This window comes from Rhea americana, unplaced genomic scaffold (assembly GCF_003343005.1).
Source record: "Rhea americana isolate MKP2758 unplaced genomic scaffold, rheAme1 scaffold_4, whole genome shotgun sequence".
Taxonomy (NCBI): Eukaryota; Metazoa; Chordata; class Aves; order Rheiformes; family Rheidae; genus Rhea; species Rhea americana.
The window spans coordinates 12,054,728-12,072,393 of record NW_028186534.1 but is presented as its reverse complement, the minus strand read 5'-3'; the positions used below and the strand labels follow the sequence as shown (position 1 = coordinate 12,072,393).

Below are 17,666 nucleotides of genomic sequence, written 5' to 3'. Positions count from 1 at the left end.
AGTTTGGGGTCTGACCCCAGGATGACACCTGCGCTTCTTCACAGCCCAACAGACTGTGGGTGGTGGTGAGGACAGTGTAGTATCAAGGTGGGGCGACAGCAGCAGTGCTGCAGAGGAGCAGGGACTTCTGTGTTCACTCAGGGGCCTTGGGAGGAAGCTGTCCCTTAGCTATTAATAGGAAGTCAAAGCATGTAATTATCCTTCCAGTAAGCAGGTAGGTTGCAAATAGAAGAGCTTTGGAGGAACAGGGCTGACACAGGCTAGTCAGATAAATGCTAACTTGGAAGTGTTTAAGACCGGGTTGTGTTTTCATGCAAGTCCCTTCATGGGTGTATAGTTCTGCAGAAGGTCTTCGGTCACAGGCCTCCTCCTGTGATTCCCAGCAAGGCTGCTGGAGAGAGCTGGGGAAGAGGGTGAGCAGCATTTCTGACTGCGTTGCTTTTGCCCACCATGTTCCTGACAAGGGCAACCTGCTGGGGACATCTGTCAGCAGCTAGCTAATTTATAATGACAAAATGCAGAAAGGGCAATGAGCTAGGAAGAATGGAGTTTGTTAACTTGGCAGCTGGTAATGACAGTCCAGTGCAGCTGAGATGGGCAGTAACTCAGGTGGGATGAGAGAGGGGAGGAAGAACCCAAGTGTTTCTGCTGTAACAAGTTTAGGAAATGCCTGGAGGTTTTTTATTTATTTATTTATTTTAAGGGCAATTGTCACGTGCCTGTATTGCAAATAATTTTTGTGCTCTGGTGTCTAGATCTGATCTGATGATGGAGATGGAAGGCAGGGAAGTGCCGTGCAGTATAGATTAGAGGCAAGCAGAGATGCTTGTTCTTGTGCCCACCTTGCTCTGGGTGTCTGATGTTCTAACAAACAGAAACCAGAAATTCCATGCCGGTAGGGCCCACAAAGGGAGGGGAATGATCTCTCCTATGTCAGCCTGTAAGCAGCTCAGCAAAGGTTTTGAGAGAGTCTCCCAGTTATAAACCATGTCATCAGCAGAAAATGGGCTGGCAGGTGTGTTTGTTGAATTGTACCTTATGGGGCTGGTTATTAGCCTTCTTTCACCAAGCAGTTGCTCTTCCACTGCCTCTTCCTCTTTTGCGCTGTCTGCCCCTCACCTCTCACCCTCTCCTCCTGCTTTCCACAACGCTTCCTGAAGTGCTCTTTTATCCATCCAGTTTTCTCTGACAGCACTCACTCTTACCTGGCTGTGGAAACCCTGAGGATAGCTGTTCTGGCCAGCAGTGCTCTAGGTAGATATAACTTGTGGTTAGAAGGTAGTTGCAACTATCCTGAGGTTTGGTTTGGTTTTGTTTTTTAAGGGGAAAATGCTCTTTACTTCTATGTTCATCCATTCTCTACTTTATGAAAAAGCTGAACTGACAACTGTGAGCTAATTGAGCTAATTTCTTTTTTTTTTCTATCCTGTCTTTCTAAATCTTTTTTTATAGTAAAAATAAGAGATGATGAAATATGGCACAGCAGAACCCCATTAGATGGGCAGGAGATAAATGGATCGTCAGAGAAATGCCTGAGAAAGCACTTCCTTTATTGCTAGAAAGGCCTCCCTAAGCACGTTAGGCTATGCCAGTTTTCCTGTAAGTGCTTTGCTAGCAAGCAGGCAAGAGACTGAGCAATCTGGATTTCAAAGGTTGCTTCTCTGCACCATCCATGAGATGGTGATGAGCCTCTGAGCGGGTTTTGGCAATGGTGCCTTGCTGTGTCTCCTCCCTCGCAGTTCTGAGCCTGCTTTCAGCATCGAGGTGAAATACTGCCTCTCGGAAAGTGCTGTACCACTGCGCTATCACTGTGACTGCTGGGGCTCACAGATAGCTAAATGGCCAGAGAGACAGAGAGGAAAGAACATGCAAAGACTAGAGGAGGAGAAACATCAGTCTGGAAAGCCAGCTATCTCCTAGGTATCTGGGCTGTGCTTGAAATAACAGGTTAAGCTTCTCCCTGCCTATGCCAGTGTGAAACACACACCATCCTGCAACCCTCCCAGCAGGAACTGTAAGTCTGAGTTAATTATTAAAATCCTGCTGCTAAGACATAGGAGCATCTGTCTGTCCAGCTGCCATGCTCATGGACCCTTCATCATATAGTTGAGAAGCATTCAGAGAGGTTTCAGGAATTGCTGTTGGATGTTTTGATCCACTCCTCTCCCTCTGCAATTACTCATCTTGGAATAGTGATTTTTTTCCCCCTCCTTCCCACTTTATGTTTTCTCATGCCTACTCAGTGCTTTGATGTGCATCCAGAGCTGTCGTGGTCTAAATCTCCACTTGAAATGAAGGCAGCTCTTATTAGTCGTATGGGGATTTGTTTGTATTCCAGAGGAGAATCTGGATGGCATATTTGGGATGACTGTACCTGAATGAATACTGAGTGGAGGATGGATAAAAGCACAGTTAATTACAGCTATCCCTCAATCCACCTGCATTTAGAAAATGGAGGTCTGGGATTTGGCCTTTAAATGCTGTGGCATCATCAACAACCCTGCTGAGCAGCAACAAAAGTGTTTCTCCTGTTATCTTGGGGTGATACAGCTATTTGGCATGTGTGACTAAAAGATGAAGAGTATATTCCCCTTTTTGATAATAAACATTTCCAACTTGAAAGATGTAAAATGATTCTGCCTTCAAGCTCTGGGGGCTCCCATACAGGGCTCGATTCGTTTCCAGAGCCATTATAGCGCTGGCTTGCCTGATAATTAAGGAAATACTGGGGGAGGAAGTTCACAAGGCTGTTAACAAGAAATAAAACTGCTTCTGACAGCCTTTTTAGAAAAGCTTTTTGAAGAGTATTTTAGAAAGGGAAGCTTTCCAAACGCAGCTGGTTCTGTGGGTGTCAGAGCTGGGTGCAAGTTTCCCTGCTGGAAACAGTGGGGTAAGACTGGGAGCGGAAAAGAAACTCCTTAAAATGTATGCGCTCTGGTTTTAGTGCTGTTGTCTTTCTTTCCACACGGCGATGGCAAATGGATAGCAACCAGGTGCTACCACAGTTTAGAGTGAAATGTGATTTTTGGCTGGCCTTCAGCATGCTCCTGAGAAGGAGCTTGTATCACTGTTTGCTCATATTTCCTACGGGCTGAAGGTTAAAGAGGAAGCGATAGCCCTGCGCATAGCAGCCTGTCAAGAAACGAGGGGAGCGTGGTTAGGAACAGCTCGGTCTCCCTCCCTGCTGCAGGGCTTGCTTGCACCTGGGACTGATTAGTCCCTTCCAGGCTGCCCCCTACTTGGGGGATTTCAGTGTGTTCAAGCTTCAAATCCTCTACAAAGAGGTTTTGGTAAACAGCTGTTTCCTAAAATTTCTTACTTTTTTGAGGGAGAGGAGGATTCTTCCTGGTTCTTGCTTCTTGGTTCTTCCCTGTTTCTGCTTCATAGTTTTGTTTCGCTTCAGCCATCTCCTAGCAAATGAAGCTGGCAAGCTGCAAAGGCATCCAGGGATCATCTTCCTGGTCTCTGAACAACTGGAGGTCGATCAAATGTTTTCCTTAAATGCTCTTTTATTACATCCCATCCATGCTGGTATCCTCCAAGGAGAGCCAGCCAGGGATGCAAGCAAAGGAACAGCACTGCATCACACGTTGAGACCCCTTCATTCGCATTGCCCTCCTGCCCTGCAGCGCTCCAGAAAGACGTCTTAGAAAGGTGTCTCTGCGCCCTGAACCCAAGGGCATCCGTGACCCCTGTGTGCAATCAATATTCGTGCTACATCAGTGAGCTGTGAGACGGATGGCTCGTGTGTACCAGCCATCGTGGTGCATTTAGAATTCAAATGTGCTCAGCTTTTCCAAGCTGTTCTTAACTGGAATATAATACTTTTTTGCATAGAGCTGGAGCATGATTTTTGGCAAAAAGCAGTGAGTGCTGTTTAAGACATACTGTTCTCCCACCTGCTTACACCTAGCCCCGTACCCAGCACCATTCTTCTGCTTTTTTTAGGTTTAATTTACAATGAATTTCAGCTTCTGCACTGAAATTAAGCCAGAGCCAGTGCTGTAAGAACTGACAAGAGGGAGATTCGGGAGGGAAAGCAGCCTGTTTCTTATTTTGACAAATGCACAAAGATGTGTCCATATGGGGGTACCAAGGAGTGGGGAAGGATACCAAAGGGGGGCTCTGCCTCTGTGAAGCAGAAGGTTTGAGCAAGCACCATCTGCTGGAAGAGGGAAGCCCTGGGGACCGGGAACAGAACCACGATGGAATAGCTTTGTTTCTGTGCTAATTGGGGGAAGCCCCAGGCGCAGAAACAGGAATTGAGCCCTCTTTTTTTGAGAGAGAGAAGTGATTCTTCGGCAACTGAGGCATACAGTAGCTTTTAAGAGGGAGAAGAGCAGAGCTGTTGGAGGGCTGGCTGTTTCTGGGAGGAAGAGCTCTTGCTGTGGAAGATCCACATGTCACAGAACAGGCGAAGTTGGGAGAGAAAGCAAGCATCTCAGAGAAGATGCAATTTGGTGGAGATGTGGGAAATCTGTGAGCCACAGAAGAGCAATGCTCAGCAGAGGGAGCATGCAAAAGATTTTTTTTTTTTTTTTTTTTTTTTTTTTTTTGGCCAAAGTCATGACAGACTGCAAAAGAAAACTGTTTCTCGAAGTTTTTCCTTGACAGCCCAGTGTCTTGCACTGTGTGCCTTACCCTGTAGCCTTCAAAATGCAGACAGCTCCCTTCAAGCTCCCAACTGTTAATAGTTTTTTTCCTATTGCGATTGAGGCTGCTTTTGCAACGCTGCTACACTTCATCCCCATGCCCTCCTGCATCTACTGTAAAACACATCCATCCCATCTGTTGTGGTGATTATGTCAGGAGCCTGGCAGCTGTCTTCTTACTTAACTGTCCACATTTCTTAGCGTGTGCTTCCTGAGCATATTTTAATAACAGCTCCACAAACTTACTGAGTATTTGCTGTGGATTGGAGGCTACTTGCACAACGTGCAAAGCAGAGTGGCTGGGTTTTGCTCATGGTTTATCTGTCTATCGTTCAAGCTTGCCCCTGGAGACAAACGTGGACATGCAAAGGTTTATCTGCAGGTCTGCTGTCTAGGCTTCCTGTACTGGTAGTGGAGACAAGTCATGTCTCCAGTGGGTAAGTCAGAGCAGGAGCCTACTCTGAATTGATTCTAGATGGAGCTAAGGCAGAGGAGCTTCCCACATGAGGATTTTCATGTTAGAAAGCAGGAATACTCCTGGTTCTAAATGCTGCTACTCTGGGAGCTGTCCCCTAGGGACTGAGTAGGACCCTGGCTTGAGTGGTGCTAAGTAGCATACAGATAGGTGATAAAAGTCTTAATAGTGGCTAGGTTGGGTGTGTATATCCTTTAACCTGTAAAGACATATAGATCCTATGCCTGATCCATTTTATAATCTGCCCTACAAAACAAAACCTCAAACCCCCTATCCCTCTTTGAGTCTGTAGTCAAAAAGGGTTGTTGATTCTACATCAAAGTGAATGGAGAGACTTGCTGGGACATCCAGCATTTAACACTTGTTGGTGAAGTGATGCAGCTGAGCTCTTTCCTGCCCTGTTCTGCCTGTGCTAAGTTTGTCTTTCACCATATGCAGGGAGGACTTTGCAATGTCCTGAAAGCTCAAAATCCCAAAGCACATGCCAGCTTTCCAGTGCGTAAAATGTTATTTTCAACGTGCGCCTAGTTGTAGAATTGCTGGGGATGTGTCTGCGAGGAGCAGCAATCATCACAGTGAGGTAGCTCAGCTGGGTAGTTGGGCAGGAGGCTGACAGTGGTCAATGGTCAGTATAAGACCCAGAAACCCTGTATGTTAGAGTATGGAAGGAGATTAGAGTGTTAGGAATGGCAGAGGAACTTGTTAGACATGTTGAAAGCTGGGGACAGAGGAAGAACTGTTGGTTTTTGAAGTTCACTTTGAGTTTATGAAGTTCGTATTTTTCGGTTCTGCTCTGTGTAGATTCCTGTTTTGGGAAGGGCATACATGTAGACATCTGATTCAGGGATGGGATGCTTAGTGCTGCCTTGTCTACCCTTTTCTGCTAGATTTGCAAGGTTAATCTCCCCAAGCCAAGTCTTGAGGTTTCTTTTCTAGGTGCAGGAACCGATAGCAAAGTGTTCTTGGACCTGGATCCTAGAAACTGTTCTTCCTGCTTTAGGAGCCACTCAGACCTGCTTCCGAGACTTGTTATGTGAATGTGAAATGGCTTTGAGTGTTGCAGGGCTGCCTCAGAGGCTGTTCTCATCACAGAAGCCTGTCTGAGAGATGTTTTTAGTAAGGGTTATAAAGCCAAAGTGTTTTGATCTGTGCTAGCATTTCTCGAGGGTAGGGATTTCAAAAACTTCAGATTTTTCCATTGGTTTTAATAAGAACTCAATTTAAAGAGTGCATCAGATACTCTTCTACAGTAAATGAAAATTTCCTTGCAACTCTTCTCTCTTCAGGACAGTGAACTCTTGACGTTTAATATTTCCCGGCACCAGTCGTGGTGGAGTGAAAATGGCCCTGGCTGTGTAAGGAAGGAGGCTTCGATGTCTGGCCTCAAGGGCTTGGACAGCCATTCCTACATCTCTGTGATAGGCTGCGCCCTGGAGTATCGCTACATCGAGGTCATGCACAGCTCCTTCCAGATCCTGATCGCGGTGAGTGTATCAGTGACAGCAGCATGGGGCAGCAGTTGTCAAGTAGATACTCTGTTTTTCCAAGCACTGAAACTAGCCCATATTTTCTGCCCCACTTAGTCTTGTCTGATTTTGAAGGCCTTTGTAAATGGCATTGAAAGCTAGTGGTTTTCATCCTCCTGTTCACTTACCAACAATATTGCTAGTAAGAATTGGAAATTAATACCAGCAACCTAACACTTAATGTGTCATCTGCAATCTTACAATGAGAACTCATTGCCTATCCATGTCAGGGCCAGAAAAGTCATATTTTGACAAGGACAGAGACCCTTCTTCTGCAGGATTTCTTCTGTTCCTCGGGACTTGGTGGTAGGTGAGGGAGCACATATTTGTTTGTGCCTGTGAAGAAATAAAAAGGAGAAAATACTTATCTGCAGAAAGTGAAATAAACCTTATGGAAGCAGAAAGGAGCACATTTTATTTCTGCTGACACCTAAGATATACACTAAATGTTTCCATCAACTGTTTCCTCACTGGAGTCTTCTTCAAGCTTTTTGAACACTGCAGTAATTCAATGTCCTTAGTGTTCACTGTTAATAAATTGTTTCTCATTTGTCTGTGAAATTAACTGAAACGTCTGTTGTTTCCCTTGCTTTGCTGGTGCTCTTGTGTTTTGTAGCTGCATTAGAGTCAGCAGCCCGCATCTTTCTAATCTGCTTTGGTTTGTTACTTTGTGGTTGATGGCTTTGAACATAGATTGACATATATTGGTGAAACAGTCACATTTCAACGTTTCAAGTCTGCCTGAAAAAACTTACTTTGATTTAAATGTTAAAGGGAAACAAATACGGAGAAATTCCAAGTTTCTGGAATCCCAGGAACCTTCTCTGCACATCTTTGGTATGATTCTCTGCTATCTTGATCTTGCATTTCCTCTTGGCTGAGATGACCTGTATGACCCAGAGAACTGCAGGGAGGGGGAGAAGACTCAAGCTCCTTTCTTGCTAAATCACAAACAGGCAGACAGAGAAGGCCCTGTTTTCCGAGCTGTTAAAATTTAGTGGGTTCTCCTTCAGGGAAAATAATCTAAGTTAAAGTATCAGAGAGTTGCTTCACTGCATGTGTATGAGAAATGAAAACTTAGGTATCCAAAAGCGTAGAGCCTGGTTCCTTTTATAAAGGACTGTTAACTGAAATAGGATAGATGTTGCTGGGCTGGTGCTGTTCCTCCAGTTTAGTGAAACAGTTAGCAGATACTGAAGGCAGATCATCCCAGACTGTTGACGTGCAGAGCTGTTGCTGTTAGCATCCTTCCCAAGTGCGTGAGACAGCCCCAGGCCACAGGTTCAGCCAACAAATGGTAGGATCTTGCCTTGCGCTTTTTTTTCCCTAAACAGAGACCTTTGTTTTATGGCATCTTACTAACTTAGCACCCAGTCCGAAGCTGAGTGGTCATGCTGATTCAGAGGAGGCAAAGTGCCTAGTCTTTCTCTGTGAGCATTTTCTCCTTTGCTACCTTAAGACAAATAAGAATATTCTTTGTGCGTGTGCAGAACACCGTAAGGTGCCAGCTGGAGAGAGAGACACGGGAACTGTAAGGTAATACAGTATTTAGGTAAATATTTTCTCTCTCCTTCTTCCTGAGACTTAAATTGCAGTAGGTTTTTGCATCCTATGCCCTGGCAATGAGGCTAGACTACCTGGATATGAGAAGCCCGTGTGGGCTGAGCTGTGCAAAGTTAAACAGCTTGCCTGTCCTATAGCAAAGGTGGGATATTGAAGCCCCAGGCCTGTAGCTCCTGCCAGCTCTGAAATGCTTATGTATTTTTTTTTTCATGTAGAGGGACAAATAGAGTTTTTTCCGTCTCTGTTCTGCTGAAGTAAGACTGACAGAAAGACGTATTCTCACTTAAACCTTGCCTGAAAACAGTCAGCCAGTCCTCATCCTTTTTAACGTCTGAAGGTCAGTGATGGGGTGGGTTTTTTGTGTTGTGAGGGTTTCTTTTTTTCCCCCTCCTATTCTCATCGTCTCATTTTAAGGCAGATTTCATTACAGGCTGCTGTCCTTCCCAGACCCACTGGCAGGTACTCCGTGCTGCAGACAGGCAGGGAGTCCAGATCAATAATACAAAAAACATGACTAGCAACTGAAGACTTGGGGGACAGAGTCTTCAGTAGGGATGTGACCTAGTTCCCTCCTTGTCTGCTAGGCATTTGAGACCAGAATAGCCAGTACTCGATTTGGAAGGAGAGGGGAGGGGCTAAATTGTCCTTTTCTAACCAATTGGCTTTGGTTAATGTGTTAGAATTTGGAAGAGCATTATTCCAGATACAGTGACGTGAAGTCCTTGTTCTTACCCGGTTGAGGACTTTTCATTTTGTTTTCTGGAAATATCAATTCCCTGCGGCTCCTGAGGAGCTGTAGTGCACTGTGGTGGGTAGCTGCGGTAAGGCTGAGTTCATCTCACTGAATTTGATCTTCCACGCCAAAGGAAGGGGAAGGAAAATCTTGGCCCATGTGGTGAGCACAGTGTTGGCTGTCACCTGGGATCCTGCTGGCTATATAATTCTGCTCCTGTGTATGTATTTGAAGAAGATGCATAAGGTCTCCATCTTCTTTGGCTGAGAGCTTTTCTGTATTCCTTGAAGGGAAGAGCAACCTCTTTATTCTAGAGTGGGATCAAACCCACTCCATACTGGTCACCATGCATGATACAAGTAGCCGTAGGAGGTAGATTAAAATCCATCAGACATCTCAAATATCCTCTTGTTGAGATTCGAACCCACATCTCTTGAATGTGAAAAGGTTACAAATGAGACGGAACTGATGGTAGATTCTGTGACAGAAATGCAGACATAAATCCTGCTCAGTGTCTTAGCACTGAAGACATTGGAGGAAAAGGTTTTCTAGAATGAAACCTCCTAAACAAAGTCTGCACTAGTATAGAAATGTCACTGTAAAACTAATCCTACCAACCCAATTAGGAAATTCAACAGAAACCAGTTTGTCAAGAAAAGAAAAAATCTGCTTTGTTCTTATATCAGCAAGGATCTATCTTACATCCCCTGAACTTGCCAGTCAGCAGGGAGCAGAGTGTTTTCTGGTTTCGAAATACCTGGCATAGTTTTGGTCTGTCCATATGGTAGTTCTGGGAGTGAGGAAGGATGGGCTTTTCCTGAGGCTCCATTGAATGGGATGGAAATGGGAAATGTCTTCCCAGCTGAGAGAACTCACTGCCTGCCTGTCTGCTGTTTCCACTCAAACTGACAGGTTGGAAGGTTCCCAGAAAGGCAGCAGTGCAAGCTTTGACAGCAGATGTTATGTGCGAGGCAAGGCACAAGAGATGCTTTGCTGTTGGCAGAAGCTAGATTTTTCAGTGGTCCTAATTGCATTCAAAGAGCAAAGTGGATCAAGGAATCAAAGGGTTTTGATTGCCTCTATTTGGCTATCTGATCACAGTAGCTTTTTTTTCAAGCCAGTTCATACTTCTCATAGCTTAGGAGTTGGGTAGAAATCCCCTCACTCTCCCTCTCACACTGATGAGAGCATGCACACTTTGTTACCTTTGATTAGAAGTGAAACCTAGAATACATCTGCCCTAAAGAAAGGGATTCTGCACCTTTTCTCTCTGGTGAAAAAAACAATGAGTTTCTCTTTCTTTGAGAGAGAGAGTTGAAGAGCCCAAAACATCCACTAGGACAGATGTTGCTTGTGCAAAATCTTAGCTTTAGTCTACAGGTGACACCTCCTAAAATCTGCCTTCCCAGCCTTCCTCTACTTAACTCACTCACAGCCAGCTGGTCCCTTTCTTTAGATCTTCCTGTAATTCAGTCTTTCCAGCTTGAGCACTTTGCTTCAATGCTGCTCTTTGGAAAATGCTTTTCAGCATACTGTTAAAGTCAACGTCAGATGACTGAGAGGCAGAAAGATGCTCTGACTTCCATTTTGCTTGTTTCTGGACAGATTTGTCCCAACGTGTCTCCCCCGCTCTGCGTGTTTGCCTGCAGAACACTTGGGACATCCCAGTTCCATCCTCCCTTTTGCTCTGCAGCGTGTGCTTTTCCCAGGCTGTCTGACAGGCTGACTGAACACACCTGCCTGTAACATGTGTTCCTAATAAAAAGCTTAATCAGATACTTGTGCAGCCTGGAGGAAGCTGGTACTGAACATGCAGAACAAGTGAGGAAACAGCAGCAGAGGCTAAAGCCCGAGAATATTCTTTGAGGAATTGGAGCAATAGCTTAGTGTCACTTTACATCACTGACTTTTTTTTCCTCTTCTCCCACCTCCCCTACATAGTTGCAGAAATCTAAGAATTATTGATATTTCACTGGAATAATATGGCTTTAACCCCTTTCTTATTGAAATCAGGAATGAAGATGGCACTCAGAGCAAAAGTGTAATTACTTCCACATTGTTGACATCTGTCAAGATTTCTGCTTGCAGTTAATCACTCCTACCTTTGGTGAGGTTCTTGGGCTTGATACAGCTTCACCTGAAGGGAATTGTTGGTGTCTCTTGGAGTCCGCTCAGCTCACATTCTAGCAGGCCCTTCCAGTGAAAGGGATGGGACAAAAGAAGCAGCATTTCTCCTCTGTAACTGTATTTCATTCATAATTCATGAAGGAGGCAAGACACAGTAGATCCCAGGAGTTCATTTCATCCCTGAGGTGATAGGTTTAATTATAGCTTAGTTCAGCCAGTGTGAAAATGCAACTCACGTTCATGTTGTACATCTCTTCCCTCTTTGCCACGGAAATTTTCCTGTTCTGGCTATGTTGAGACTCACAGAACTTATTTGAATAAAAAAGAAAACAAGCCATTGAAATAAACAGTAATTTATTACTGATGAAACTCATGCCAAGAATAAATGGGTTATAAGGTCAATGCAGAGAAAATCTTAAAAACTAAGCAGGTCATTTTGAAACAAAGTCCAAGGAAACAACATATAAATAAGCCTCCATGGAGCTGGCGTTAGAGATTTTGGAAAATTCACTTAACTCACTAGCTTCTTTTTTGGTTGATTTGTTTGTGAGTGTGAAAGGACACCTTGGCTGTAAAAGGAAAACAACCGTGGGGAGAGAAGAGTGATGGCTGGGGGTTACGAGGTATTAATTTCTGTGCAAAATGAACTTTGCAAATCAATCTCACCACTTGCTTGCTCTTTCTGAACTCAGTTTTCAGAGGTTTAACAGGTTGCCCATGATAGTGTAGCTGATAAGCATTTGTGTGTTCTACTCAAAGCAGGCAGATAAGTCATTTTCGTTGTTAATACCATCAGGGGGTCCCTGACACAGCTGTCAGGAACAGCACACACGGGTAGGTTTTGCTTTCACGTGCTGTTGAGTGTAATACAGTGACGGGATTCAGGGCCGCGGCTTTGCTTTTGCCAGCAGCAGGAGGGGGCGAAGGCTGCTGCTCGGGGGTTGTGCCACCGCTGGAGCTGCGGTTCTGCTCAAATTAATTTCAGAAGACACCAGGTAACATTGCAGTGGCCTTTGCCATCGCTTGGCAGTTGTCCTTGCACTTGGAAGGGTTTCATTTGGAGTCAAGCATCCTGTGGCTGATGGAAACCTAGTGTGAAGCACCCTCGTCTAGGAAAATACAGAGCAAGAGAGTGAGTGAGTGCACAGAGCCACCTCTCCTCTTCTGCGGTGCTGGGACAAGCCTCCACAGGGCCCACCTAGGAGCAAACGAGAGCACTGGCTTGTCTCGCGTGCAATTATAGGAAATTGTTAAAGGAAATAAGAGATTTAGTGGGGAAAAAAATTCCATTTCCATCCAACAAGGTGGGTTTTTTTGTCCGGGAGAGCTGCAGAAATCAAGAATACCTTATAACTTCCTCGTAGAAATCTCATTATCTTGCCTTTTGTTTTCTAGTGTGATGTATTTTTCTGTCATATTAAAAATGAATGGACTCTGCTTTTCAAGTCCCACCATGCATCATTCTGTCTTCCCTCCGAGTGAGTCACTGTATGTTACATTCTAACTCTTGTTCAAGGGAATTGAGTTCACAGTGGAAAACAATTACGTCTCACAATAACTTTACTAATAGAGTTAGTGTCAACCAAGATCTTGCTAAGTGGGGTGTTATGTAAAGATGTAAAACGAAGGATGGAGAGGATATCTGATTAACAGGAAGAAAGGAAAGCAAAATAAAACCCTGCTTGATCTCGAATGCTCAATTCTCATAGTGCCAGAAGGTTCGGTCTTGATCCAGGCTGGATAATGACTTTCTGCTGAAGTTTGACAAGGACAGCAAAGCCCAACTCTGACACTTTAGAGCTGCTACCACCTATCTGCTAAGGGCACAGCCACCAGGATACCTTAAACTGCTCTTTTTTTCTTTTTTTTTTTTTTTTAAATGTTCACTGTAGCTTTCTGCTCTAGACACTGCTCTGGGCAACTGCTTTGACATGTGGGCCCCACCGCACCAGGAAGGCTCTGTTATTTGAGAGACCTTCTTGTGTTCTGTTCCTTTGCTGCTTCTGGCAGCGATTTACTGGCAGCGGAGGTGGCGATTTACTGCTAGCCTATGCAATTTGTGAATTAAGACCATCACTGTCATCTTGTTTCTCATCATCCTCTGGCCCATTTCCCTTGCAAGCCCAGTGCCTGACTAGTCCAGGCAGCTTTCCTTCCATTCCAAGGATAAAAAGACCCTTAGAAATTTTAGAGCTAAAGTAAGACTAGGATTTCATTCCAATGAATTTTTGATCTCCAAGCCTAAGATATTAAAGAATTCAGGGTTCTGAATGTGGGCTGCCAATAAATCACCTATTTCTCTCTATCTCATCTGCATAAAAATTGGTCCCATCTTGTCGGTAGATCCTACACCAAAGTAGTGTCTCTTTCCTTGCATGACCCTTGCGACAGGATTACGGGCTGATGAGTTCTTGTCTCTGGGCCTCTGTTAATAAAGCCTACCCCATATGTCTTGTATGGAGTGGTCTGGCCGAAATGTGACATCAGGCACTCTCCTTCATCCCCCTCACTAAACATAGCACAGTAGTTTCAATGCCTACAAAACTAGGCCAGTGATTGTAACAGCAGCAGGCTGCTGCTCTGAAGGTAAGGATGGCTCTTGCAGTTTTGAAGTTCTGAGCTTTTAGTCTGCCCTTAGCAGTCTCTTTCCTTAAGCCTACCTCTGCACTGCTTACCTTAGAGCAAATACGGCTTGGCTCCACCGTTACAGTAGTGCTGCCAAGTATAGAGCAAGTATTGGCTGTTGATGTCATGTCAGGTGGGTTTTGACCAGCCTCACAAGACTGATGATAAAATGATTTCTTTTCTGTGTTTTCCAGCTCTTGGGCTTTGTCTACGCCTGTTACGTTGTTAGTGTTTTTACAGAAGAAGAAGACAGCTGTAAGTATTAACAGATCCCTTGGCAAAGGTTTTATTAAATTCTCTCTCTTTCTGACATTGGTCCATCAGCAATGAGTTGCAGTTGGGCTTCTTTCCATCTCGCCATCTATGTGATACAGCAGTAACTACCTTTCAAGGACCATCTGTTTTTACTATAATTTTTTTCCTGCATCATTATGTGTTGGATGCTATAATCCTGTTACTCTTTCACCACAGAAAAGCTTGGTGTTGGCTGCTTATTTAGGCTAGGCTTTAGGGAAACAGGGCAGCTTCCTCTGTTCTCAAGCTGGTATACCTCATGCATAATGCTGCTGTAATATTGCCAGTGTGAGCAGGGTACCTACAGCGGAGAATACAGCCTGCTACTCAACTAAGCAGGAAGGCCACCTGCTGAGTATCATATGCCACAAGCTGAGGATGAAGTAGAGAGCAAGGTTTCTTGCCAAGAACTGACCTGACCACTTAATGTAAAAGCAGGGGAAGAACTACATCTGAATTACAGGAAGGATGAACGAACTGGCTCCCTTGCGCTTGGTCGGCAGTTCTCTTAGGTGTCATGCATTCGCCGTGAGAGCGTCAGGGAGGAGCAAAGAATCAAAGAGAGAGCGCACGGATGGCTGGGTCTGTGGGATCTATCCAGACACCTATAATCTGGTCCTAGGTTACTTTGCTCTTGTAAAACTCCCTTGGAGACCAATACTTTTGCACACAAAAGGGTGGATGCGTAGGGTTCAAACAGATGTGAAGTCTGCTTTCTTGGACAATGTGTTGCTTTCCGTGTCTGAATTCTCAACATGTTTGAAGCAGTAGTTCTATTCAAATCAGTGGGTCTACGCCAGTTTACTCCACCTAAGAATCTGATCCAAAGGTTTTATATCCCAGTATCACTTCCCCAAGACATTCATTAGGTTTGTGCAAGTAGCTCTGTCCTTGTAAAGAGCAGCTGGCATGGATGTTAGCTGAAAAATAACAGCTTTGAACTGGACATTTGAAAGTATGTGAAGAATGTTATTTTAAAGGGGTGAGATGAGATGAATTGCTGGTCTGACTTGCCTGTCTGTTTTTCTGTTGTTTCCTGTGTGATTGAACTGATTGTACTGGCTGTATTCACTATTTGGAGCTTGTCAATGCATTTTGTGAAGATGCTATGTTACAAGTAATATTTCTTTTAATTGCCTTATAGCTCTCCCCTTATCTAAACAGCTTGGGTTCTGAGCTCCGTTTTAATATTGTAAAATAATAACTTGACAGAGCTCATTCTTGCTCTGTTAGGAGAAGCAATCATATGGCAGAAAGCATTATCTGGAAATGCAAAGCTGGTAATTTCAGGATACGCTTTTTCTTTTTTTTTTTTTCCTTTTTTTTTTTTTTTTTTTTTTCACTAGCAAATTCCTTTCCCTTCCTAGTTTTCCAGCTTGGAGTTAAAATGCCAGCTTGAATGATTAACAATGACAAACCATCAATATTTCACACTCACAGTGGTAGATCCTTCCAGTGACCCGAACAAATTTGAGCTGCGTTTTAATTTTCTTTTTCATTTGCGGTTTCTTTTAAATGTTCCTTTGATATGCAGCATGAAGTAATTATAAGTGCTGAGGCACATTAATCAGGAAGCTCGTGCTAACGTGATTTTCATGAGAAAACACAGCAGTAGGGATCCACTAATGCTGAATTATGAGCAAGAATATTTCAGATGTGCTAATGATTGTAATGTATGGCTGGTAGTGGCAATGAACTATAGTTAAGATTTTTTTAAAGTGACTCAGATTTTGGGTGCTTCTGTAGGTGGGTGCTCAAATGAGGTGACTGTTTAAGGAGCTAGACAGTTACTGAAGACTGCGTGTCTTTAAAGTCTCCTAATTTAGACATTCCACAACTGAGATAATGCAGTTAGTAACTTCTTTTAAAATGCAGACCATTTTAGTTTTAAAATACTCAAATAAGCATTTTCAAAAGGGGCTGAAAAGAATCCAAGTCTCATCAGAAGCCACCAAGAATTATGCTCCCAATTTACTTAGGACCTCTGCAGATTTCGCAGTCATTCTAGAATCACGTTATCGGCACGAAGCCATCTATCAGGATGGAACTTGTGAGGATACGGTGTCCTCGCATTCCTATTTTAGAAATTTTTAAGAGATATTTTCACTTCATATTTGTATTATTTTTTTTCTGATTTTATAGTGTTTGATTGAAAATACTGAAAATCCTCAGCAATACATAGCTAAAATCTGAAATAATAGTGCCACCTTCAGGAAAGAAAAATGAACAGGCACCTACATAAGACACTCCAGCTGTTTTTAAATGGCATTTGTATGGGATATAAGCTTTTACACTTCCAAACAAAATACACTAACAGCACAGAAAAGTGGTCTAAGCTGAATCTATTTTAAAGGTTTTTTGTTTATTTTAAAGGCCTGTGAGGTCAGTCACAAATCACACATCACACCCCTGCGGACCTAGCTGTGTTGGCCAGCTCAGCAGCATAGATTTGGCCTAAATTCAGTGGAACCAAGAGGCTTGGAAAATTCTTCCATGGGAACTAAGGGAATTGTCACTTAAAACATCCCTTGCTTAGTAACATTGCCCTTTTGTGAGTACTGGAAGAAGGAAGCATTGTTCCTGTCTGTATACGTTTAAAAGAAACTGAGCTGGCAGAGCGGACCTGAAAAATATCGGCGCTGAAGATAATGAATGGGATATTTGCAGTTCTCCAAAGCTGCTGTTGTCTCGCAAGAAAGACAAGTGGGGCAAGAAAATTCCCACTTCGATATATAACCTTCCTGGGGATTGCTGTGCTGCCAGCTGCTCTGCTGGCATTCGCTCACCCGCCGCTCCCCAGCTTCCTCCTTTCAGCACGCTGCTGGATGGCTGAGGCTTTGTCAGCTCAGTTCTTGTGTGTAGTTGCAGCGTGGTGGTAATGCCCAAAGAGGCTGAGGGAAGCCTCCTTGTTTTTCTGGAGTCTTGTTTGGGTTTGGTTCTTGTGTTAACTCTATGCTTTAAGTCTTGTGTTAGCTGAATTTCCTACTGTGGATCATCTTCTCACCCCAGGAGTTGAGGGGAAAAAAGAGGTCTTTACAGGTGGAGATTTCCAAATAGCACTGGGCAATCCATACCCCCAAAATCATTTCTCTGTTCTCTCACTAATTTTTGTGTTATGTCATGACATGCACCAACTTTTTCTTTCATTTCCTTTCAACATCCTGGCCATGTTTGTTTGTTTATTTCGGTTTTGATTTTTTTTCAGTTGATTTCATTGGTGGATTTGATCCATTTCCTCTCTACCATGTCAATGAAAAGCCCACCAACCTTTTGTTCAAGCAGACATACCTGTAAGTATTGTGTCCTGTGCTAAGAGGCTACACATCCCTCTTAGTTTGGTTCAAGGGTGCCGTGGGCTTGGGTTTGTTCCTCCTTTGCAGGTTGATTTCTCCAGTAGGTTTTCCAGATGTGGAGGGCACAAACAAGTAGCAGAACACAAAAGGAAGGGGTGAGACTGCCTTTGTCAGCCCTGTGCTGCTAGGGTGAAGTGGTGGTGCTGTACTTAGGACAGTGTCATCTGACAGGAAGCACTTGGGCCAGCTGTAGGACAGCATTATTGACAAACGACTGGACACTTTTCCCTTGGTGAAAGCAAAGTGAGGCTTTTCAGCAATTAATGCTGCCCAAATGGGTAAAGGTAGGAGCTGTGGGGAAGGAAGAATCAGCTTCAG

At 44.0% G+C, this 17,666-nt stretch overlaps 1 protein-coding gene across 2 annotated transcripts in view; it reads left to right on the top strand.

Moving 5' to 3' along the window:
* NKAIN4 (sodium/potassium transporting ATPase interacting 4) overlaps positions 1 to 17,666 on the top strand; it is a 53,822-nt gene that overhangs the window by 30,230 nt on the left and 5,926 nt on the right. For both annotated transcript variants that reach the window (XM_085314182.1, XM_085314183.1), the window contains exons 4-6: positions 6,414 to 6,611; positions 13,896 to 13,956; positions 17,201 to 17,285. In XM_085314182.1, coding sequence (XP_085170308.1) covers positions 6,414 to 6,611; positions 13,896 to 13,956; positions 17,201 to 17,285 — 344 coding nt within the window. The remainder of the gene's footprint in view (positions 1 to 6,413; positions 6,612 to 13,895; positions 13,957 to 17,200; positions 17,286 to 17,666) is intronic.